Here is a 24,490-nt window from a genome sequence, read left to right as displayed (position 1 = left end):
TCGTCCTGGTGGCATTTTGAAGAGATGTTTTTTTTTTTTTTTCTCTCTCTTTTTGTAGGTGCCAAAAACACACCCCTACCTTCCTTCACCCAATAAGGAAAATTTATATTTAATATGATATAATCCAACACACACAAATTAATCAGGGATAATTTAATACTACCTTTCACATAGCTTTGGTGATTAGCCTGGTGTTGGCTTAGCGGTTCGGGTGCCGGCTTGGGATCCGAGGATCCTGAGGTCGAATCCCGGTCGATCGCTGAATTAACACCAGGGGGGTTGACTCGGCCTGTCATCCTTCCGAGGTCGGCAAATTGAGTACCAGCTTGCTGGGATGAATGATCCCGGTGTGTACCCCGGTTTAGAATAGGTACACCGTATCCCTGTGCATCGTAAGAGCGTGACCAAGGGTTGGCGTCAGGAAGGGCATCCGGCCATAAAAACATTGCCTCAAACAGGGAACCATGATTGTCATGGGGCCTGCAAGGCTAACCCCCGCTCTAGCGGGGAAAATGGCCTTAAAACGATCATTCATTCATTCATTCATTTTCACATAGCTACAAAGGCTCAGGCACCATTGAGTGATAAAAAAACCAAACAAAAAGAAAACATGTATATATATATATATATATATATTTGACTAAGGAAGCGCACTTAGCCAATGACATGACACTGACGTCATGCACATAAATTATACCAACACATCACCTCCAAACTAGGAGGCATTCGTGCGATACTCAAGTCTTTGCAGACCGAGATTAAAGCTCTATGGTCACAAATAGACAAAGGCAGAGATGTCGATCTAGATTTCACCCTTATTATCGGCTCATCAGGGCGACATACTGCAAATTGTTTGTTTGTGACCAATCTAAGCCATTAATATACACAGGTTGAACCCCCTATCGGGGTCATTTGGGACATCGGTGTCTTTTGGGTCATTTGAGTCTTTATGGTCATCTGGGTCTTTGGGGTATTTTGGGTCTTTGGGCTCCACTGGGTCCTCAGGGTCTTTAAGGGTCTCTTTGGTGTTTTGGATTGTTTGGTTCTGTGGGGGCGTTAAGGGTCTTTGGGGTCTTCAGGGTCATTTCGGTCTTCTGAGTTTTTTCAAAAAATTTTTTTTTGGTCTTTGGGGTGTTTTGGGTCTTTAAGGGTCTTTAGGATATTTTGGGTCTCTGGGGTCTTCATGGTCTTATTCGGTCTTTGGTGTATTTTGAGTCTTTGGGGCATTTAGTGGTCTTTGGGATATTTGGGCCCTTGAGGTCTTTAAGGGTCGCCTGGGTCTTTTGGGTCTTCATGGTATTTTGGGTGTTTGAGGCCCATTGGGTCTTCAAGGACTTTTCTGTCTTGTGGGTATTTTGGGTCTTGAGGGTCCTTTGGGTCTTCAGAGTCTTTGGGGGGGGGGGGGGTGGGTCTTCTGGGTCTTCATGGTCTTTTGTGTCTTTAACAGGGTATTTTGGGTGTATGGGGTCTTTCGGGTCCTCAGTCTTTTTGGTCTTTTAACTGATGGACACACAGTCGTGTTCAAAGATTGCCCATTAAACCCCCTCCACTCAAATCCCTCCTAAAGCACTACTCAAAGCCTTTAAGACCTACCCTTAAGAAGGGACACACACACACACACACACACACACACACACACACACACACACACACACACACACACACACACACACACACACACACACACACACACACACACACACACACACACACACACACACACACACACACACACACACACACACACTTTTATGTGGTAGATAAATAAATAAATAAATATTCCAAAAAAACTGAACTTTTTTTTTTTTTGCCTAAAACGCCTCCTGGCACTCACTGATGAACCACTGAAAGTTTGACGAAGACCCGTTCAGCCATTTCTGGGAAAAAATGGCGACAGACAGACAAACGGCTCCTATAGTGAAGGTATGCAATGCGAATTGCATATGTACCGCTTTACACAATGGCCGCTCTTGTTCAAGCGGTTGAGGAGGGATACTGCACAGTGGAGTGAAAACTCATCTCTGTTACGCAGCCTCTGTTAAAAGCTGGAAGTAATTTCCCCACGTGTTTAATTGGTTCACGAGTTATCAAGTGACCACTGTGTGTGTGTGTGTGTGTGTGTGTGTGTGTGTGTGTGTGTGTGTGTGTGTGTGTGTGTGTGTGTGTGTGTGTCTGTCTCCTGTCTGTCCTGTCCTGTCTGTCCGCAGCATAACTACCCGATGGTATCATTCGATCTTGATGAAACTTGGGTGGGAGGTTGATATCATGATCTCGTTGTGTCCTGCCTAGAGTGGGCGTATGGCGCCCATTGTGGGCTTAGCCACGCCCGAAAAAGATGTCTTTCGGGGTAATCGAGTTCAAGCTACATCTTCTCCGAGGGGTTTGGTGGAATCTGACAGGGGTTTTGGTGTTTGGCTAGGCCAATGTCATGTGTCTAGCCCCACGGAGCTCGATTTTTCATTTTCGCGTCAAGGTCACGAAATTTATAAAAGTCGATTTTTGATGGTTTTATTACATTGTTCGCTTCCTGATAGGGTGAAATGTCGTACATGATCTTATATTATCACATACATCATGAAATACAAGTTTTCCAACAAATTTCAGAATCTTCGACCTTTGAAGGTCACAAAGGTCAAATTTTCAAAGTTGTCGGGATCGAACCGAATTGTCGGTGTTGTGTAGCTAACTAGTCTCATAACAGATAATACATTCCTATTTATGTATTTTCAATGTCGGTTTTGACTTTTAAAAGTCACAAAGGACGGCTATTTCAAAATAGTCCGTCCTTTGTCATTGAATACCGCTCGCTCGTGAACCATCGTCGTCTCCTGACTTGTACAATTCAAATTTTTCTAAAACTTTGGGATCATCCTTCTCACCTTCAATCCACTCAAATGTCTTGTATATCTCTCGTTCTTGTTCTCCGATCCATGTTCCAAGCCAGCCTGCCTTGCGTTTGTCGGGCAGATCGTCCAACGGACCGTCGAACACCCTAAACACACTTAAGACCCTTTAAAACCATGAATATGCCAAAGATCCTTTGGACACCAAAGATCTTGAGGATCCCTAAGACCAATTAACGGTTTAAGACCCCAAAGACCTTTAAGATAAGATCCTGAATATCCTTTTAAACCTTAAAGACCCTTAACACCCCAAAGACCATCAAGACCCTTAAGATTTTGAAGACCCTTTAGACCCCAAACACCCTTTAGACCTGGAAGACTCTGAAGACTCTTCTTGGTTTACATATATTACAAATTCTGCTGGTTAACACATGTATTTGAGTTTCTTTTCTCTCACTACCTTTGTATGTACATAAAGAAATATATTTACCGGTATACACCCCTTCTCCTTCATAATCACTTTGACATTCCCACAAAATGCACAGGCTCTTCAATGTATTAATAAATATTTGAGACGAGCTGTCATTTTGTCTGTCGGCATCGGTGGACAATTTGTACTCGAGGTTTCCTCACCTTTGTTTGGAACCTAATGTTTTGGGCATTAACCCTTTGTTGGAGCAAGAGAGGCTTCTTATCTACCAGCATGGCAATATACCAATGCATGGCAATATACCAATGCATGGCCATGCCTTCTTTTTGTTCCTACTCTCCAACAGCACAGCAATGGACTGACCCAAGTCAAGACATCACTCTCTTTTGGTCCTTTCCCTCGATGAGCATAGCAGTGCACTAACCCAAAGGCACACCCTCTTTTTGTCCCTTCTCTCCACCAGCATGGCAATGCACCGACTCCAGACCACACCCTCTTTTGTCCCTTCTCTCTGCCAACATGGCAATGCACCGACTCCAGCACACACTTTCTTTTGTCCCTTCTCTCTCCCATCATGGCAATGCACCGACTCCAGACCACACCCTCTTTTGTCCCTTCTCTCTACCATCATGGCAATGCACCGACTCCAGCCCACACTTTCTTTTGTCCCTTCTCTCTCCCATCATGGCAATGCACCGACTCCAGACCACACCCTCTTTTGTCCCTTCTCTCGACCGTCATGGCAATGCACTGACTCCATACCACACCCTCTTTTGTCCCTTCTCTCTCCCATCATGGCAATGCACCGACTCCAGACCACACCCTCTTTTGTTCCTTCTCTCTCCCATCATGGCAATGCACCGACTCCAGACCACACCCTCTTTTGTTCCTTCTCTCCACCATCATGGCAATGCACTGACCCAAGACCACACCTTTTTTTTGTTCCTTCTCTCCATCATCATGGCCAGGCACTGACCCAAGACCACACGCTCTTTTTGTTCCTTCGCTCTGTTCGCATGGCAATACAGTGACTCCAGACCACATCCTCTTTTTGTCCCTTCTCTCTCCCATCATGGCAATGCACTGACTCCAGCCCACATTTTCTTTTGGCCCTTCTCTCTACCATCATGGCAATGCACTGACTCCAGACCACACCCTCTTTTGTCCCTTCTCTCGACCATCATGGCAATGCACTGACTCCAGACCACGACCTCTTTTGTCCCTTCTCTCCACCATCATGGCAATGCACCGACTCCAGACCACACCCTCTTTTGTTCCTTCTCTCTACCATCATGGCAATGCACTGACTCCAGACCACACCCTCTTTTGTTCCTTCTCTCTACCATCATGGCAATGCACCGACTCCAGCCCACACATTATTTTGTCCCTTCTATCTACCATCATGGCAATGCACCGACTCCAGCCCACACTTTCTTTTGTCCCTTCTCTCTCCCATCATGGCAATGGACTGACTCCAGACCACACCCTCTTTTGTTCCTTCTCTCCCATCATGGCAATGCACCGACTCCAGACCACACCCTCTTTTGTCCCTTCTCTCTCCCATCATGGCAATGCACCGACTCCAGACCACACCCTCTTTTGTCCCTTCTCTCTCCCATCATGGCAATGCACCGACTCCAGACCACACCCTCTTTTGTCCCTTCTCTCTACCATCATGGCAATGCACAGACTCCAGACCACACCCTCTTTTGTTCCTTCTCTCCAACAGCATTGCAATGCACTGATTCCAGACAACACCCTCTTTTGTCCCTTGTCTCTACCATCATGGCAATGCACCGACTCCAGACCACACCCTCTTTTGTTCCTTCTCTCCAACAGCATTGCAATGCACTGATTCCAGACAACACCCTCTTTTGTCCCTTATCTCTAACAGCATTGCATTGCTGCTCTGCTCCAACGAAGGGTTAAGACTCCACAAACTTCAACCTCACTTTTCCTCCCAAGGCAGTTAACCTCCCTTTGTCAACTTCCAGTTAATAAAACATATTGTATCGTTCTGGAGTAGAAGTGAGTGTGTAAAAACCCCACTGTTATTCCAGGTGGTCAACACTGAGATGTTTCAGGTAAATGAGTACAAATATAGACCTTGATTTGAAATGTCAAATACAACAGTAATCTTTATTTTAAAGCATTTCTGTTTTCGACTTCGTTATTGTTATCTCTTGTATGTTTGAATTTTCCTCATTTTGTCATCTCACACCCAGCTGGGAACTTTAGGTGCAGGGAACCACTACGCAGAGGTTCAGGTGGTAGATGAGATTTATGACATGCATGCTGCACACAAGATGGGTATTGATCATATCGGACAAGTGTGCCTCATGATACACTGCGGCAGTCGAGGTCTTGGTCACCAGGTGGCTACAGGTGGGTGCAGTTCTGTAATTCTCTTTGTCAGCATTATTCTCGTTTCTTCAGCGTTTGTAAAGGATGTAGTGACTGGAAGAAAGAGAAAAGAAGAAAAGAAGCAAAAAAACCATTTGCCTTATGTGACACGATCTCACAAACGTGCATATATATGGACACGCTCAATGAGCTTTGACATGTTTTTGATTCTCTCATCCATTCCTCAGAAGCGTTGGTAGCAATGGAAAAGGCTATGACGAGAGATAACATCGTCGTGAATGATCGGCAGTTGGCCTGTGCACGCATCAACTCCACCGAAGGACAGGACTACCTTAAAGGCATGGCTTCTGCTGGGAACTATGCTTGGGTGAACCGATCCTCCATGACCTTCCTCACCCGCCAAGTTAGTGAAGCTGCTTTGTGACACATCTAATTAATGTACTGTTGAATTCCTGTAATCCGTGAAATGTGAACTTTTTATTGTGGCTTTTCCTGAATGTTCTCTTACGACTCACTGCAGGCCTTTGCCAAGGTCTTCAACATGGCCCCAGACGACCTGGACATGCATGTGATTTACGACGTATCGCATAACATTGCGAAGGTGGAAGAACATGTCGTTGATGGCAAACAGTGCACTCTGCTGGTGCATCGAAAGGGATCGACCCGTGCGTTTCCTCCGCACCACCCACTCATTCCTGTGGATTACCAGGTTGACGACGCATTTTCACACTCCGATGACCAAACCTTTGGTCATGACACCTGTTTTTATACATGAGCTTTTGTTGAATAGTCATCTCTTCTGTTCTGGTGAAGGAAGGACAAAATTGCACTTTCTTATAAATCATACTGTATATCAATCCCAAATCATTCTGAATAAATATAATAAAGTGATCATATTTATGATTCCGCGCTTCTCCTGTCAAGGGAACCACCTTCCTGAGGTTGTGCTGTCCCACTCTTACCTCCAGTCATTCGAACAGGCAGTGCACATATATTTTGTGTCATTACCCATCCTGACCCATTTTCTTTCTCACCCCCATTAACCTTTCCTGATCCAACCGTCTTACTAGCAGGTTGTTTCCTCCCCCTCTCCTTTCTCCATCCTGTTTCCTGTTCATTCGTTCTCTTGCTCATTGTGTTCATCTGTTACTTCCACTGACCCATGAGCCGTTCATTTGCTCTTCCATTAGCCTCCATTTTGTTCGGGGAAAAAACCAAAATTGATTCTGGGAATTTGGATTCTTATTGTCATGTTTATGTATTTATTTTCCTTTGGTGTCTAAATTGTAATGACAATGTTGTGTCCGTAAAGACTTCCTGTTTTGGTTAATTGTATGGGGAAGAGGCATTTGCACTGAGTGTAAAGTGCAGTAGTTGCGATGCACGGAAGCTTTTGTTTTATTTTCACTTAAATTACATTCACACATGCTTATCAATCTTGTTCGTGTTGCGCGTAAATTTTCTCTTTTACAACCCTTACCGTTTATTATTTACCAACGTGTAGGCTCTGAGGAACTGAATGACGAGGGGTAATACAGTAGGTTCATAAACTACCAGAGGGTTATTGTGGTGGATGAAGAGGGCACACACAAAAACGACTGATCATTGGATGGACATCCTCTCAATAATTTGAACGCTTGGTCCAGATTTCCAGACCAAACTGGCCATGCGCCATCGTGACCATGCCCTAAACTAAAGTTGTGCTCCCCATGGCCGCATTACTCCTGGGGAGAGGGCCATGGTCTCCCTCCCCTAATCTCTCATATTCACTAAAACATATTTTCCTCACAAACTACAAATTTGGTATGATACATCAGAACAGTAAGGTCTCGTGGGGTTGTACAACCCATCCGGTTCTGCCCCGGAAGAGGCTGAAAAGGCGGATTTTGCCTCAAATTCAGGTAATTTATTTAATAATCTTCTCAGAAACCGTGGAGAAATGATCATCAGTCCCCCACGGGGCTATTTTTTCCCCTGTTATTGCAAGGACTGTGGCCTGACGGTGAAGCTGCACCTTCACTAACCTTGTTCATTTTGTAGCAAGTCGATGCATATTGGGAATGTCTATTTATCTATTTGTTTATTTGGGTGTGCTCAGTGAGACCCACATTTTCTGTTATCTGCGTTATCCTATCCAGGTTCCTCTTGATGATTCCATCTTTGCTCTATACTTACCTGGGTACCTTATGATTACTCCAATGCAGTATTTGGTCTTCCATTTAATTAGGATGACAGATGGAGTGTTGAAAGTCTAGATTGAGATGGCTTGAGCGTATTTACAATGACGATTTAAACCTGTCATTCAAGCTTTCTTTGTTCTACCTTCCAATGTGCCCCTTTTCCATTTTTATGGCATAGTATTTCGCATTCAGGAATTTCCACCAGGGGGAGTGGGAGGAGTATGGATGTGGATGTGGGTTTGGGTGGAGGGGGTGAGTAGGAAGGGTTGATGTTTGAGGGTAGGGTAGTTTTGTAGTTTTTTGTGTTGAATCACTGTTATTGCACATTGGAGGTTAGTTAGCATTACTAAATGTTTACCTATTATAGTATGTACTTGGTGATGCACAATTGTTAACTCAACTGGACTATGTCAAGCTGAGTTTTTGTCGACACCCAGTGTCTGTCGTCTGTCTGTCTGTCGTTTGTAAACAATTCGATGTCTACGCTCTAAAAGTCACAAATATTGATTAAATTTGATGAAACTTGTTATGCAGCATCTTTAAGACATAAACTAGTTTGGGATTGCATTTGGACGTTGCACGCCCAAAAATGGGCGTGGCAGGGCGGCCATATTGAAAAATCTATTTTTGTCAATCTGGTACTTCCTAATGTAGCTAGAAGGCTGAAACTTGGTGTGTAGACAGTATGTAACAAACCTTAACACATAATAAATTCAAGTCTGAAATCTGAGAAAAGTAATTGTAGTTTTACTTTTCATGCCTCACTTAAAACTCAATTTTTTCTAGTTTCCTGTTTAAACATGAGATACCTTCAACGTTACTGCACCTCTTTAGCACATATAAACTATATAGTTTGTGGTCCTATTATGCATATTCCAACCATATTGATATAGACCAGTTGAGTTCAGCTTCCCTGGAACCTCTAGTTTTTATTTTATTTTATGGTAGTTTAACTTTCACAACTGGTGGATTTTTATTTTTGTTTTTTTCTCTGTCATATCACAGCTCATTGGACAGCCGGTGCTCATTGGTGGTACGATGGGGACTTGCAGCTACGTGCTTACGGGCACCGAAAAAGGCATGACGGAGTCGTTTGGGACCACTTGCCATGGAGCGGTATGTGGTGGCGATCTGCAGTGTTTCCAACATGGATGTGTGTTCGTTTTGCGAGATTTGTGTGGAGGATGGCATAGCAGTGATGGGGTATGTGACTGAGGTTGTTGCTAATATGATGGAGATCAATCCAATCACTTGCGTGAAGAGGAGGCTCATTTCTGAGGGACCTGCTTTCAAAGCCAAGTATACCTTTCCGGATTTGTCTCTGTTGTCCCGATTGTTCACTTTTGTTTGCATTGACTGTTGGAGTTGTGTGCTTATTTCCATGTCTTTGCCTGCCTGTTTGGTTATTTACATCTCGTGTGCTCTGCCACTTGTTTGGCTTACCTATTTAATCTCCTACCTGTACACGTGTTTGTCGTTCAACCCACTCATCGTCTCTCACCATCTCTCTTCCACTCTCGTTTTCACTCCTTCCTTGTATGTACAGAAAAAGCCCTCTTACCCCATGTTTTGATGGTTCATTCATTTATTTATTTTTACCATGTGCTTGGCACTGTTTGCTTGATCAACTCATTCTCTAACTCTTTCTTTCTTCACCGGCCTAGACCAAAACACTGCATTGGGAGCATTCCAAGGCATTGTTTTTGCCCACTTGAGCTGTTCCTCGTTTTCATTAACATTCCCTGGAGAACTCTTCTTTTTGATTCCCTGGAGAACTCCTTTCGCTGATTAATTACTTCACCCTCTGCCGTAGTAGAATCTACATCCTTCAGATAGGCATGCAGCACACTCGCTCTTTTAGCATCCTTCACAGACCGGTCAGTTACCTCTTCCTTCTCTGTTGACTTTGATAGAATCATAAGCTCATGCAGCACTTCAATAAATGTCAATCCTGACAAATCCCATGTTCTCACTTTGCCTCCTCTTGAGGTTCAGTCACTCAAACACGTGGGCTTGACCATCAGTCATGATTTTTCTTGGCAAACCACATTTATCTAGATTGCCTCCAAAGCTAGCCGATGACTTGGCATCGTCCATCCTGCAAACTCTTTTCTTGATATACCAAACTCTTCTCCATTTGCAAGGCCTTCATCCGCATCTTGATAGAGTACTGCTACCCCCTTTGGGCTGGTGCACCTGCCTTGTGCCTTGCTCAGCTTGACACCATGGAAACCAAGGCCTTCAATATCATTGAAATCGCCCACGAAGAAGCTCAATCTCTGGGCCTGTTGGTCACGCATCACAAACAAGACTGTGGCCTCTGTTCTTTCTGGTCTTCTGCCATCTCCGTGTTCTGTTCCCCTCCCCCTCCACTTCCCCCCATCCCCCCCCCCCCCTCCTCGACGTAGTCTGCTCGGAACTCGCTTTTGGTGAAACTCCCAAAATCCAGGTTCACTGCTCACCATGGACTCGCATTCCTCTTTTCTTTCACCTGTGGAATCCACTTCCTCAGTCTCTTCTATCTCTCTTCCCTCCAGTACTTCAAGATGGCTGTTTACCACCACCTTAGGTCATCCCCCATCCATACTCATTTTCTATCCTCATGAATCCCCCATAAAACCCCCCACCCATAAGGTTATTATACATCCTCCCCCCCCCCCCCCCCCCCAATTCCTTACCCCGACAGCATTTTGCAAACTTGATGTAAAACTAACCGAATGTTCAATCGTATTGAATTGATAAAATGTCGCACTTTTCTCTTCCACAATGACTCTTTATAAAACGTGTCATGACACTTGGGCTGGAGCCTTCCAATTTTTGTTGTGTGCTTTTGTGTTTGCATATATTAAAGCGTGTTAATTAAAATGGATTTAAGAATATTTATTTTATTTTATTCCTTTATTAATTGTTGATCTGGAGAAAGCATTCGATAGGGTTCCACGCAAAGTATTGCCATGGGCATTGAGGAAGTTAGGAGTGGAGGAATGGTTGATCAGAGTAGTGATGGCAATGCACAAAAGAGCGCGCACAGCTGTAAGGACGAAGGACGGGAACAGTGGTGAGTTTGAGTTGAAGGTGGGAGTGCATCAGGGGTCGGAACCAAGTCCACTACTATTTGTAGCTGTGATGGAGGTGCTGGCTCAGAATGTAAAGTAGGGTTTACCGTGGGAGTTGTTGTATGCAGATGATCTGGTGTTGATTGCGGAAAGTATGGATGGACTGAAGGAAAAGATGAACAAGTGGAAGGAATGTATGGAGACAAAAGGTCTGAAGGTGAATATCGGAAAGACGAAGGTGATGGCAAGTGGTAAAGCATGTGGTGAGGTGGAAAGAACTGGGAAGTGGCCCTGTGCTGTGTGCAGGAAGGGTGTCGGAGTGAACTCCATTCAATGTACAATGTGCGCTGAGTGGGTTCATCAAAAATGTAGTGGTCTGAGAGGGTCATTAACCAGTGTGGCAGCTACATTCAAATGTAAGGTGTGCACAGAGGGAGCTGCAGATGGAGGAAATGTTGAGTTGGATCTTGGAGACGGCGTGAAGCTGGAAGGTGTGAAAACATTTTGCTACCTCGGAGACATGCTGAATGGAGAAGATGGATCAGACTCGGCACTGGTTGCTGGAGTGAGATGTGCATGGAAGAAGTTTCGGGAACTGAGTGGCATGCTGATGAGGAGGGGAGTGTTGTTGAAGCTGAAGGGAAAGGTGTATGCTGCATGTGTGAGAAGTGTATGATTTATGGGAGCGAGACATGGGTAATGAACGTAGAGCAGCAACGAAGGCTGGTAAGGGTGGAAATGCGAATGGTTCTGTGGATGTGCGGAGTATCGTTGAGAGAGAGGAAGACAAATGATGAATTGCAAAAGATGATGGGAATAGAGCCTGTGATTGATGCTGTGAAGATGAACAGGTTGAGATGGTTTGGTCATGTGTTGAGGAAGGATGAAAGTGACTGGTTGAGAAGAGTGATGGAAATGAATGTAGAAGGAAGTAGAGGATGGGGAAGACCGAGAAAGACTTGGCTAAAGATTGTGGAAGAAGAAATGCGGGCAAGGGGGTTAACAAGGAGAGATGCAGAAAATAGGGCAAAATGGAGAAGATTGTCATGAGGACCGCAAGGCTAACCCCCGCTCTAGCAGGGAAAATGCCCTTTAAAATGCATGTTGTACTCAAAACATCTTGCGAACGTTGTCAAGTTTGAGCAGTGATGTGAAGTATGAAAGATACAAATGGTAGTCTTTAAGTCGAGGTTTGATCAGCAAAGTACATGTACCTTTCATTCAATTTCTCCTTTTTAGAAATCTCATCCACCTCCTTTTGTTGATGAATGCCTTCCAATGTTTGGTTGGTTTTGCTAAAGGGTTAATTGATGTGCATCCTCTTTCTGCTTGACTGTTTGTAAAATTTCCTCAGAGTTGAAACTCCCTGACGAGTCTGAGCTCTGTATCAAAGACTCCAGTGTGTTGATGGTACGTGTGGTGGTTTGCAGGGGCGTGCTCTGTCTCGAGCCAAATCCCGCCGTAACTTGGACTACCAGGAAGTGCTCAACAAGCTGGCGGATAAAGGCATCTCCATTCGTGTTGCCTCCCCCAAGCTGGTTATGGAGGAGGTGAGATTGGTTGCATTGTACATACCTTTCCTTTTTTGCTCCTCTGATTTGTCTTTGTGCTTTGCTTTCCATGTTATATTCCCTTCCATATATCTATTCTTTTGTTTCCTCGACATTTTTGCAGGGATTTCTGCAATATCGTCAACCCCTCTCCCCCACATATCCTTCTCAATATCCTCAACCCCCACTCCTTTAAATCCTTGATACACCTTATCACTCTCACCTCATTTCTTCATTTTCCTACGATTCATACCTCATCTCTTCAGTTTCCCTCGACTCGCACTGCATCTCTTTATTTTTCTTTGCCTAGCACCTCATCTCCTTCATTTCCCTTGGCTCTCACCTAATCTCCTTAATTTCCCTTTGATTGCACCTCATCTCTTTAATTTCCCTCGGCTTGCACCTCATCTTTATTTTGCTCGCCTCGTACCTCATCTTCATTACTTTCGACCGGCACCTCATCTTCATTTACCTCGACCCGTATCACATCTCCTTTTCCCTTGATCCGTACCTCATCTCCGTTTCCCTCCACTCGGCCCTCGTCTTATCCTCTGTTTCCCTCGACCCACCACTTATCTTTGTAGAAATCTGCTTGATCATTGCTGATTAACTCAACGTATTTTTTGAGGAGGGCGAGATTGGGTTTTTTGTTTGAATGCCAATTTATTAAGGGAAGGGGGTGTGATGGTGTATTTATTTTTTGAGGGGCTTGCGGAGAACCAAATCGAACGCTTTGCGGAGATCAACATAGGCTGCAAACAGCCCCTGGCCAAACTCTCGCTTGCATTCGGTGAGGACACGAAGTGCAAGGATACGGTCAATCGTTGACCTCTTTGGTGTAAAGCCCGACTGCTCTGGTCGCTGGTTCTCGAGCAGATGGCGGCGAACCCTCTCAAGAATGATCCAAGCAAAGACCTTGCCTGGCACCGAGAGTAGCGTCTCCCCTTGGTAGTTGTTGCAGTCCTGGTGATCACCCTTCCCTTTCCAGAGGGGGACAAGAAGGCCCCTCTTCCAGTCAGTTGGGATGATGCCTGTGTCCCAAACAGAGCACAGAACTGCCTGCAACGACTCAAGTACAGCATTTCCACCAGGCTTGAGAAGCTCACCATGGATGCCACAAAGCCCAGGAGCTTTGCCCCCTTTCAGCCAGTTCACCACCACCTGTATTTCCACAAGTGAAGGCGGTTCACAGTTAATTGGGGGGGCGGGGGGGGGGTCAGCATTTGGGATGGCAACATCCCTGACATCCAACTCAATAGCCGGTGGGTCAGCGTGGTACAGCCGTTCAAAGTAACCGGCCCAGCAGGCCTTAACTTCAGATTCCTCTGCTCTGACTGCAGTACACCTCGGCACAGGATTAGAGGAACGGAATGCATGGATTCCTCTGTAAGCAGGACGACAATCACATTTCCACAAGTGTTGCTCTCCCCTTTCACAGATTCCTCACACCTAGGCCTCCTTGTCCGCCCTCAGCAAGCGTACAGTCTTACGTCTCAGCTCCCGGAATAGTTCAGCACTGCCATCGAGCCTGGCCCTGCAACTCTGGTCGATGGTATCAAGTGTCCCCTGAGAGACAAAGTTCTTCTCCACCTGACGGTGGGTCCCAAGACAGCCACCGGCAACATCAAGGATGGTGCTCTTGAAGGCACTCCACAACTCCTTGGGATCCCCTGAAGCATCCAGAACAAACTCCCCCACTCCCTTCAATCCCACTCCTCCCTCCAGGTCTTTAAAACAGCTTCTTTTTTTCTTTTTTTTTGTATGCAGAATCGAGGCTCGTGAAAGAGCTAACATTTATTTCACAAACAAATCAAACAGACAAACAAAATATATAAAAAGAGGGAGCGGAAGACAAGATGGGGAGAGAAGGGGAAGCACACAAACACAACATTTGAGAGCAGGGAGATGTGTGGGAGGGAGTGGACTTTGAGGAAGGAGGCGAGGGAAGGGGGGGGGGGGGGGTGGGAGAAGTATAAAACACAAGGACACCGAGGACTTCCAGGACAGAAGTTGGTATTTCAAAAAGGTGGATTTGGGGTGAAATTAGCGGGGGTAGAAAAGATCAAGGTTTTCGATGGGGGAAGATAAGAGATGGTGGTGAACAGCTGTTTTAAAGACCTGGAGGGTGGAGTGGGATTGAAGACAGTGAGGGAGTTTGTTCCAGAGGTGGGAGAAAAGAGGAATGAGGGAGTGAAGGTGAGCAGAGAGTCTTGATTTTGGCAGTTTAACCATAAGAGAGTTGCAGGCAGATCTTGTGTGACCTGTAGGAATATTTGGGGGACAGAGCCCAGAGAGAGCTGGGGGGGGGCAAGGCCAGAGAGGAGTCGGTAGAAGACGGAAAGACCACCAACCTGCCTGCGGTGAGTGAGTGAAAGGCCCTTGGAGTTAGCTTCATCGCGGGAGATTCCAATGATTCTGAACGCTTTGGTTTCAACAGCGTGAAGACGAGCTAGGTGTGAGGCAGGAGCACCAGTCCAGAGGGGAGAGCAGTATTCCATTGAGCTGCAGATGAAAGCCTTGTATGTGGTGAGGAGCTCAGGTGTGCCAAGGAAGGACTTCGCACGACGGAGGATGCCCAGTCTGCCTTGGGGAACTCCAGCCTGAACAGGAAGAGGAGATGAGAGAAACCCATTCAGGGCCACACGCTGACCGACTAGAGAGGAAGTCCGCCAGCCATGCGTGGAGATTTCCATGGATACCAAAGGAGGAGAGTTTGGTGAGCAGAGCGGGGTGCCAGACCGTATCGAAGGCACGTGATATGGCAAGGGAGACGGCTCTAATTTCCTGTTTGGCATTGAGGACCTCCATCCATTGTTGAGAAAGCAGAAGCAGCATGTCCAGAGTAGAGTGACCAGGTCTGAAACCAAATTGATGATCAGAGATAAATTGATTGAGATTGATGATCAGAGCTGTTCACCACCATCTCTTATCTTCCCCCATCCCAAACCTTGATCTTTTCTACCCCCGCTAATTCACCCCAGATGCTTTTTTTTTGAAATTCCAACTTCTTTCCTGGAAGTCCTTGCAGTGTTCATATGTTTTATACCTCTCCCACCTCCCCCCAAGCCCTCCCCCTCCCACATTTCTCCCGATGTCCCTGCTCTCAAATGTTGTGTTTGTGTCCTTCCCCCTCTCTCCCCATCTTGTCTACTGCTCCCCTTATTTTTTGTGTTTTATGTGTCGGTTTGACTTTTTGTGTGATTACTGTTAGCTCTTTCACGAGCCTCGATCTAGTGTAAAAAATAGAGACCCGCCCCCCCCCCCCCCCCCAGCAAACTCCTCAGCTACCCTCTCCTCCTTGAGCTTGCCCACATCCAGCCTAGTCTTGGATGATAGCATTCTCTTGGATATGAGCTGCAACTTTAGAGTTGCTACAACAATCCTGTGGTCATTGTTGAGGAACTGAGCACTCCGGTAGACCCTGCAGTTCTGGAGCATCTGCCATCGACCGTCAATGAGCACATGGTCAATCTCCTTCGCCATACCACCAGCATTGGAATACCAAGTCCAGCGATGAGGCTGTGGGCGCTGAAACCATGAGCAAGCCACCCTAAGTCCATGACTTAATGCAAAGCCAAGGAACTTGGTGCTATTCTGGTTCACAGTCTCAGATCTATGGGGACCAACACATGCCTCATAACCATCCCTATCAGTGCCAGTCGATACATTGAAATCCCCCAAGACCGGAAGAGTATCTCTTTTGGGGCACTGATCAACCACAGACTCGAGCGTGGCATAGAATGCCCCCTTCACGGTGAGATCACTTTCCTCAGTCAGAGCATATACAGAGACCGGGGGAATGACACCCAAAGAGTGATGAATCCTCAGTCTCATAATACGCTCGTTGTCTGGTGTTACCTCGACTATCATGGGAGTCAGCTTATTGGACACAGCTATGGCGACTCCCTGGGCATGGTAACTGTCAAAACGACCAGACCAGTAGTCGGTGTAACCATGATCTCACCACTATCTGGCCTCCGTACCTCAAAGTGCTGCAACACTGATGTTCAAACGCTGGAGCTCAGATGATAGCAGAGACAGGTGATCATCCTCTCTTAGAATGAGAATGTTCCAGGCACCTACCAGAAGGGACCGCCTCAGGTTAACCCAAGGAGACAGTCGTCTGGTGGACGACACCTCAGCACCACCCCGACACACCCCCACAACCCAACCCAGGAAAGTTACCCCGTGCTTTTCCTCCTATTATCAAAAAATGGGAGTCCCGAAGGCTTTGCCCCGATCCCGTCATTCGGTGAGCTGCCCTGTGAAGGGCAGCTGCACAGGAGGTACTCCCACGGAGTGTTTTTTTTTAGTTGTGTTGTGTGTTTTTTCGTGGGTTTGAGGACATCCGCAGACACAGTTGGGCACCGTATATGGGTGGCCGTTGGCTCACAGGGAGCCCCTCCGCTCTTTGACAGGTCTTGTTGTAGCCCTGCTGGGTGATCATATCCAATCACCCCGCTGGGGGTGACTAGACCAATAAATAAATAATTTTTCCTGCCCCCAATAAAAATGGGACTGCAGGAGCATAGGCTTTTGTAGAGTTTCCTTTTGCTGTTTATTTATTTTCCTCTGTGTGTGTTTAAGTCACTCATTCTGTGCTCTCGACTTGAACACTAAACGTTTGCCACGTGATTTATTACCCTCGCAGTTTGCTTGCTCTGAGCTGTGCACACGTGGTTCAATGATTAAAACAAATGGACCAGAGATGCAAACATGGACGTGCAGCGTAATTCAGATAATTCATTTTTCGTTAAACTTTTTATCTTTCCAGTTTGGGCCTGGCCGTTTCCTCGGGTAGACCGTGGTAATGACTGTGCAGACTGGGGTAATGGTTGTGTAGATCGGGGTAGTGGCCGTGTAGACCGGTGGTAATTAATAGCCGTGTGGACCCGGGTGATGGCCGTGTGGACCCGGGTGATGGCCGTGTGGACCCGGGTGATGGCCGTGTGGACCCGGGTGATGGCCGTGTGGACCCGGGTGATGGCCGTGTGGACCCGGGTGATGGCCGTGTGGACCCCGGTGATGGCCGTGTGGACCCCGGTGATGGCCGTGTGGACCCCGGTGATGGCCGTGTGGACCCCGGTGATGGCCGTGTGGACCCCGGTGATGGCCGTGTGGACCCCGGTGATGGCCGTGTGGACCCCGGTGATGGCCGTGTGGACCCCGGTGATGGCCGTGTGGACCCCGGTGATGGCCGTGTGGACCCCGGTGATGGCCGTGTGGACCCCGGTGATGGCCGTGTGGACCCCGGTGATGGCCGTGTGGACCCCGGTGATGGCCGTGTGGACCCCGGTGATGGCCGTGTGGACCCCGGTGTTGGCCGTGTGGACCCCGGTGTTGGCCGTGTGGACCCCGGTGATGGCCGTGCGGACCGTGGTAATGGCCGTGTGGACCCCGGTAATGGCTATGTGATGCATTCAAAATGATTCACGTCCTTCAGGTGGATTTCCATTTGCTTTGTCTCTCCAGACTGTTTCTGTTTGAGGGCTTTTCATATTCCACTCTAACATTCCTTGATTCGTACATGTTGTTCGGAGTTCTAAAACTAACCAGATCAAGTGAAGAGATCTTTGTATTTTAAGCTCCAATTATTGTTTCAGAAATTCTCAGCTATAGAATTGATTTTTATTTTATAATTAATATGAATGTTGCAGACGTCTCAATGTGTTTTTTTTTTTAATCAACATGACCCCACTCTCTCGATTTGAATCTCATCGTCTAATGCAGACATTTTGGAATATCCCATCTCCTCACAGTCATGCTGTAAACGAGCACAAGGTCTTGCTGCCAAGTAACTTGGCGTGGCGCTAATACGTCACATTCGGCATTAATGTGCCGAGCGTTGGAAATGGTAGACGAAACGTTTCGAGAAACGAGGCAAATTTTATTAGTGATTATTAAATGATTTGTAATTGGAATGCTGGGATTCCATGCATGTTTATATCCGGAGTGGGCACGGTTTTTTTTTCACGGGCTTCATTCTGGGTTTTGATTGCGTGCGGTAGTGTTGGAATTGATTTGATGTTTGATCATGGAGAATTTGAGCTTCCTGGTGAAACGTTCCTCTTTCCTGTCTTTGATGTGATGTCAGCAAACTGAATGTTGGTGTCATTTTGTCAATAGCATGTCATCATCCTCCCAAGCTATTTTTAACTATGAATCCTCTTCCTTACAAAATAGCATTATACAAAGCACTGTGTTCACATGATCGAAGTTCGAGGTCGATGTTCCTCGAGTCTGTAGGAGTTCCTGCTTTGTTAACCCGTTATTTGGTATTGACACGCAACATCGACACCACTTGTGAATGTCATGAGATTTGTGTGGAATGGAGAAGGTTGTTTGTGAAACTTTTATTTTGAAAATTTGTGCAAATTAATTATGGTGCAAAACAATTGTTTATTTTTCACAAAAAAATAACTTGTTCTGCTTGTTCCTTTGTTTGCTCATTTCAACCTCCACCCCTAATACTACAACCTTTGTTTCTCTTTAAATAACATATTTGCTTCTACTATTCAAATCTTTGAAATTATTTGTCTCACAAATTGAAACGTACACCTTAAGATCACCTCACATACTGACTTCTTCTTCACACAACTTATCTCCCAATCCTAACATCAAACATAGGGGCAATACCTCTGGCGCTCACCTGGTAGAATAAACAGTATACTGAACTGACTAAAGGTATTTTAAACCAATTTCAATGGTTGCTCGAAGACAGGGCATCATGTAGAATCATACGAACATAATCATAAGACTTTAAACAAACAAACAAAAAATACCTATTTTGGGGGGCACCCCTCCGACCCCGTATACCTCCTCGGACCCCAATTTTTGTAATGCCTTTTACAAACATTGCTACATCATGGGTTGCAGCAAACCAGGATTTTAGGACCCGTGGGCTGATGCCGTCTGATCCAGTTGCAGAATCAGTCGAGGTTTGACAAAAACTTCTCCACCTTGTCAGGAGAGAAAGTTAGCTTCATGGGTGATGAACGTAACGTTGTGATCAAGTTTCATCGGAATTGTATTTGCAGTTTCTTAGAAGAAAGCAAATTCCTATTTTGGGGGGTCAAACCTGGATCCACTTTGACCCTTGGCAGACCCCTTACACCTGGATTTAAAAAAATGCCATGAACAAACTTTAGTCACAACATGCTAAATGTCATTTGTGCCAAATTTGGTCACAATCCCATCAGCGGTTTCGTAGAAGAAGTTGCAAGTGTTTACTGATGGACCGACGAACGGACGACACGCCATTGCATAAGCTCCCCCAAAAATAGGTATTTGCTTTTTCCTCTGAAACTACACATGCAATGAAACTTGACCACAACCTTCACCACCCGTGACGTACCAAAGTTTGTTCACGGCATTAAAAAAAAAATCTGCCCCTTTTTTTTTCTTCTTTTTTTTAAATACAAGATCAAGGCTCTTGAAAGAGCCAACATTGATCACAAAAAGACAAACTGACACATAAAACATGATAAAGGGAGCGAGAGACAAGATGGAGAGCAGGGACATCGGGACATCTGTGGGAGGGAGAGGGCCTGGGGGGTGGAGGCATGGGAAGGGGGGGGGGGGGGGGGAAGGGGTGGGAAACGTAAAAAACACATGGACACTGCTAGGACTTCCAAGAAAGAAGTCGATATTTCAAAAAAATGGATCTGGGGTGAATTAACAGGGGTAGAAAAGATCATGGTTTTGGATGGGGGAAGATAAGAGATGGTGGTCAACAGCTGTTTTAAAGACCTGGAGGGAGGAGTGGGATTGAAGAGAGTGAGGGAGTTTGTTCCAGACGTGGGAGAAAAGAGGAATGAAAGAGTGAAGGTGAATGGAGAGTCTTGATTTTGGCAGTTTAACCATAAGAGGGTTGCTGGCAGATCTTGTGCGACCTGTAGGAATATTTGGGGGACAGCACAGAGAGAGCTGGGGGAGCAAGGCCTGAGAGGAGTCTGCAGAAGACAAATTGAGAAATTGTTGCTGTCTCAACAATGGATGGAGGTCCTCAATGCCAAACAGGAAATCAGAGCTGTCTCCCTTGACATATCACGTGCCTTCGATACGGTCTGGCACCCAGCTCTGCTCACCAAACTCTCCTCCTATGATATCCATGGAAATCTCCATGCATGGCTTGCGGACTTCCTCTCTGGTCGTAGTCAACGTGTGGCCCTGAATGGATTTCTCTCATCTCCCCTGCCTGTTCAGGCTGGAGTTCCCCAAGGCAGTGTTCTGGGCCCTGTGCTTTTTCTGGTCTTTATCAATGATCTCTCCGACTCTCTGGAAAATCCTCTCTATCTCTTTGCTGATGACTCCACTCTCTGCCGCTCCATACCTCTTCCCTCAGATCGGCAGTCTGCAGCCTCCTCACTCTCTGGAGACCTGGACAAAATCATAGACTGGTCAAACAAGTGGAACATGTCTTTCAATCCTGACAAATCTCACACTCTTACTATGTCTCTCCGAAAAGATCGACTGGACAACCCTCCCATCTACTTTCTCAACAATCCTCTCCAAGAAGTTCTGTCGCTCAAGCTTTTGGGTCTCACTATCTGCCATGATCTTTCTTGGGAAAACCACATTTCCAAGCTGGCCTCCAAAGCCAGTCGCCGACTGGGCATCCTCCGTCATGCGAAGTCCTTCCTAGGCACACCTGATCCCCTCACCACATACAAGGCTTTCATCCGCAGCTCAATGGAATACTGTTCTCCCCTATGGGCCGGTGCTCCTGCCTCACACCTAGCTCGGCTTCACGCTGTTGAAAACCAAAGCTTTCAGAATCATTGGAATCTCCCGCGATGAAGCTATCTCTGAGGGCCTTTCACTCACTCACCGCAGGCAGGTAGGTGGTCTTTCTGTCTTCTACCGACTCCTCTCCGGCCTTGCTCCCCCAGCTCTCTCTGTGCTCTGTCCCCCAAATATTCCTACAGCTCGCACAAGATCTGCCAGCAACCCTCTGATGGTTAAACTGCCGAAATCTCGGCTCTCTGCTCACCTTCACTCTTTCATTCCACTTTTCTCCTACCTCTGGAACAAACTCCCACACTCCCTTCAATCCCACTCCTCCCTCCAGGTCTTTAAAACAGCTGTTCACCACCATCTCTTATCTTCCCCCATCCAAAACCTTGATCTTTTCTACCCCCACTAATTCACCCCAGATCCACCTTGTTTGAAATTCCAACTTCTTTCCTGGAAGTCCTGGCAGTGTCCATATGTTTTATACCTCTCCCACCCTCCTTCCCATGCCTCCCCCCAAAAGCCCTCTCCCCCCCAAAGCCCTCTCCCTCCCACAGATCTCTCAATGTCTCCATGTCTCTCGGTCCCTGCTCTCAAATGTTGTGTTTGTGTCCTTCCCCCTCTCTCCCCATCTTGTCTACCGCTCCCGATGTTATATGTTTTATGTGTCGGTTTGTCTTTCTGTGTGATTAATGTTCGCTCTTTCACGAGCCTCGATCTTGAATCCAAAAAAAAAAAAAAAAAGTAGATGGGAGGAATCGGTCTTTTCGGAGAGACATCGTCGGAGTGTCAGATTTGTCAGGGTTGAAAGACATGTTCCACTTGTTTGACCAGTCTGTGATTTTGTCCAGGTCTGCAGAGAGTGAGGAGGCTTTAGACTGCCGATCTGAGGGATGAGGTATGGAGCGGCAGAGAGTGGAGTCATCAGCAAAGAGATAGAGAGGATTTTGCAGGGAATCGGAGAGATCATTGATGAAGACCAGAAAAAGCACAGGGCCCAGAACACTACCTTGGGGAACTCCAGCCAGAACAGGAAGGGGAGATGAGAGAAATGCATTCAGGGCCACACGTTGACTACGACCAGAGAGGAGCAAGCCATGCGTGGAGATTTCCATGGATACCAAAGGAGGAGAGTTTGGTGAGCAGAATGGGGTGCCAGACCGTATCGAAGGCACAAGATATGTCAATGGAGACGGCTCTGATTTCCTGTTTGGCATTAGGGACCTCCGTCCATTGTTGAGACAGCAGAAGCAGCATGTCCAGAGTAGAATGACCTGGTCTGAATCCAAATTGATGATCGAAGATCAAGCCATTGGAGAAGAGGAAGGATTTGATCTCAGAAGCGATGATTGATTCCATGACCTTGCTGATTATTGGGAGCAGGCTGATTGGTCTGTAGTTGCAAGGATCTCTTTTTGCCCCTTTTTGTGTAAAGCTGTAATGTTGGCTGATTTCCAAGTAGATGGCAGATGACCTTGAGCAAAAGAGAGGGTGAGATACAGCAGGAGAGCAGGATTTTAGGACCCATGGGCTGATGCCGTCTGGTTCAGTTGCAGAATCAGTCGTGGTTTGACAAAAACTTCTCCACCTTGTCAGGAGAGAAAGACAGAGTCCAGGAGCAGTTGGGTTCGACTGGGAACGGGTGGGTACAGAGAGAGATGGGTTCGGAACAAAAGATTTTGAGGCAAACACAGAGTTTAGGCATTCGGCTTTTCACGTGCAGTGTCAGCTGTGTAGCCATTTGAGGTAAGGGAGGGGATGGAAGGGGAACAAACACCAGCAACAGATTTGACCAGACGCCACCAGGATTTGGAGGAGGGAGACAGGTTTGAGAGTTCAGTCTTGAGAGTGGAGAGATATTGTTTCCTGGCTCTCCTGAGGGTAGACACGCACTTGTTCCGAGCTTTGTGAAAGGAACGGAGATTGTCTTCCGTTGGATTTGCGTTCCGGGAGGCAAAGGTAGGTTGTTCAAAGGCATCTTCCTCACCCCAATATTCAGTGTACCATGGACGGGAGGAAGGGTACGACAACTGAAGACGCGATGGGATAAATCTGTGCATGAGAGAGCAGTTTACTTTGGAGGAATTTCCAGGAAGAGTTGATGTCAGAGGCAGTAGAGATGGGAGACCAGTCCAGATGATTGATGGCTGACCCTTTGGGTGTCTTCGGGGCGGTTGCCCCCCAAAATAGGTATTTGCTTTCTTCTTAGAAACTACACACGCAATTTCGATGAAACTTGACCACAATCTTAATCACCCGTGATGTACCAATGTTTGTTCAAGGTATTAGTAAAATTTTGGTCTAAGGAGGTATATGGGTTTTTGGGAAGGGGGAGTGGGCTTGACCCCCAAAATAGGTATTTTTTGTTTGATTAATTATTTTTGCTTTCACGATCTATACTATAAAAGTGAAATTGCATATGTGTGTTTACATATTTTTTTGTTTGTTTATACATGCTTTATAAACAAAAACACGACTGAACCAAATCCAGCCATATTTTGCATGTTTGTAATGGTACCCCAAGGATGGTTTCTGTTGGGGTAGCTGTTGGAGGGGGGTTCATATGATGTTGGTTGATGAAGGTGGTTTTGGCAGACTTCCAAGCAGATGGAAGATGACCTTAGGCAGATAGAGTGGAATGTTTGTGAAGTTCAACATGTCGTCTTTTGATTAAATCTGTCAGCAAAGCGATGGGTTAAATGGCCTATTCCTATCTTACTGCAAGCTGCCATATGAAATAATTTCCAGATTGTGATTGCATTTGACCGAATCGGGCATGTGTTCCTACTGACATTGTATTGGTCACAGAGATTTTTTTTAAAAAAGGATATTTTAAAACACTTGATTATGCTTCTACACGCCCAAACAAATCGACTTTGCATACCCATGGACGATATGCATCTTACTCGAGAATTCCTCACGTTGTCTGCATCTGTCTCATCGGTGTTGATGATATTTTACATTTCCCATTTTCTGTACAGAGCCTGGTCTTGTTCAAGTTCGAGGCCTCTTTGCCACTTTGAAGAAGAATCTTCAATGCCTTCAAAGTGGTTATTGGCCGCTTACCGTGAAGGACTTTTGCTTCCCAATTGGTCTCTGTGTTCTACATGATCTTCCCTTGTGCATTTCTGCACAAGTCTTTGTTCACCAATTATAAATCCAACATTTGTTTTTTGTTTTTAGGAACTCTGAGAGCGGCATTTCATTCAGCAAATGCAAAATCTTTATTACTCTTTGACCTTTCTTCTCCTTCTCAGTGCAGAGTCTGCCTACGTCTGCCTTTGAGAGAAGAGATCTTTGTTTTGAACTTCAATCATTATTTAATTTGAAATGT

At 46.1% G+C, this 24,490-nt stretch overlaps 1 protein-coding gene across 1 annotated transcript in view; it reads left to right on the top strand.

Annotated features, from left to right (window-relative positions):
• Positions 1-24,490, top strand: part of RTCB (RNA 2',3'-cyclic phosphate and 5'-OH ligase) — an 84,071-nt gene that overhangs the window by 47,478 nt on the left and 12,103 nt on the right. Inside the window, exons 7-11 of the mRNA XM_068132038.2 lie at positions 5,499-5,658; positions 5,865-6,040; positions 6,158-6,346; positions 8,823-8,933; positions 12,304-12,423. Coding sequence (XP_067988139.1) covers positions 5,499-5,658; positions 5,865-6,040; positions 6,158-6,346; positions 8,823-8,933; positions 12,304-12,423 — 756 coding nt within the window. The remainder of the gene's footprint in view (positions 1-5,498; positions 5,659-5,864; positions 6,041-6,157; positions 6,347-8,822; positions 8,934-12,303; positions 12,424-24,490) is intronic.

Source organism: Myxine glutinosa, chromosome 12 (genome assembly GCF_964187855.1).
Source record: "Myxine glutinosa chromosome 12, kmMyxGlut1.1, whole genome shotgun sequence".
In the NCBI taxonomy this organism is placed as follows: domain Eukaryota; kingdom Metazoa; phylum Chordata; class Myxini; order Myxiniformes; family Myxinidae; genus Myxine; species Myxine glutinosa.
The sequence above is the reverse complement of the archived record's forward strand: the minus strand, read 5'-3'. Positions and strand labels throughout refer to the sequence as shown.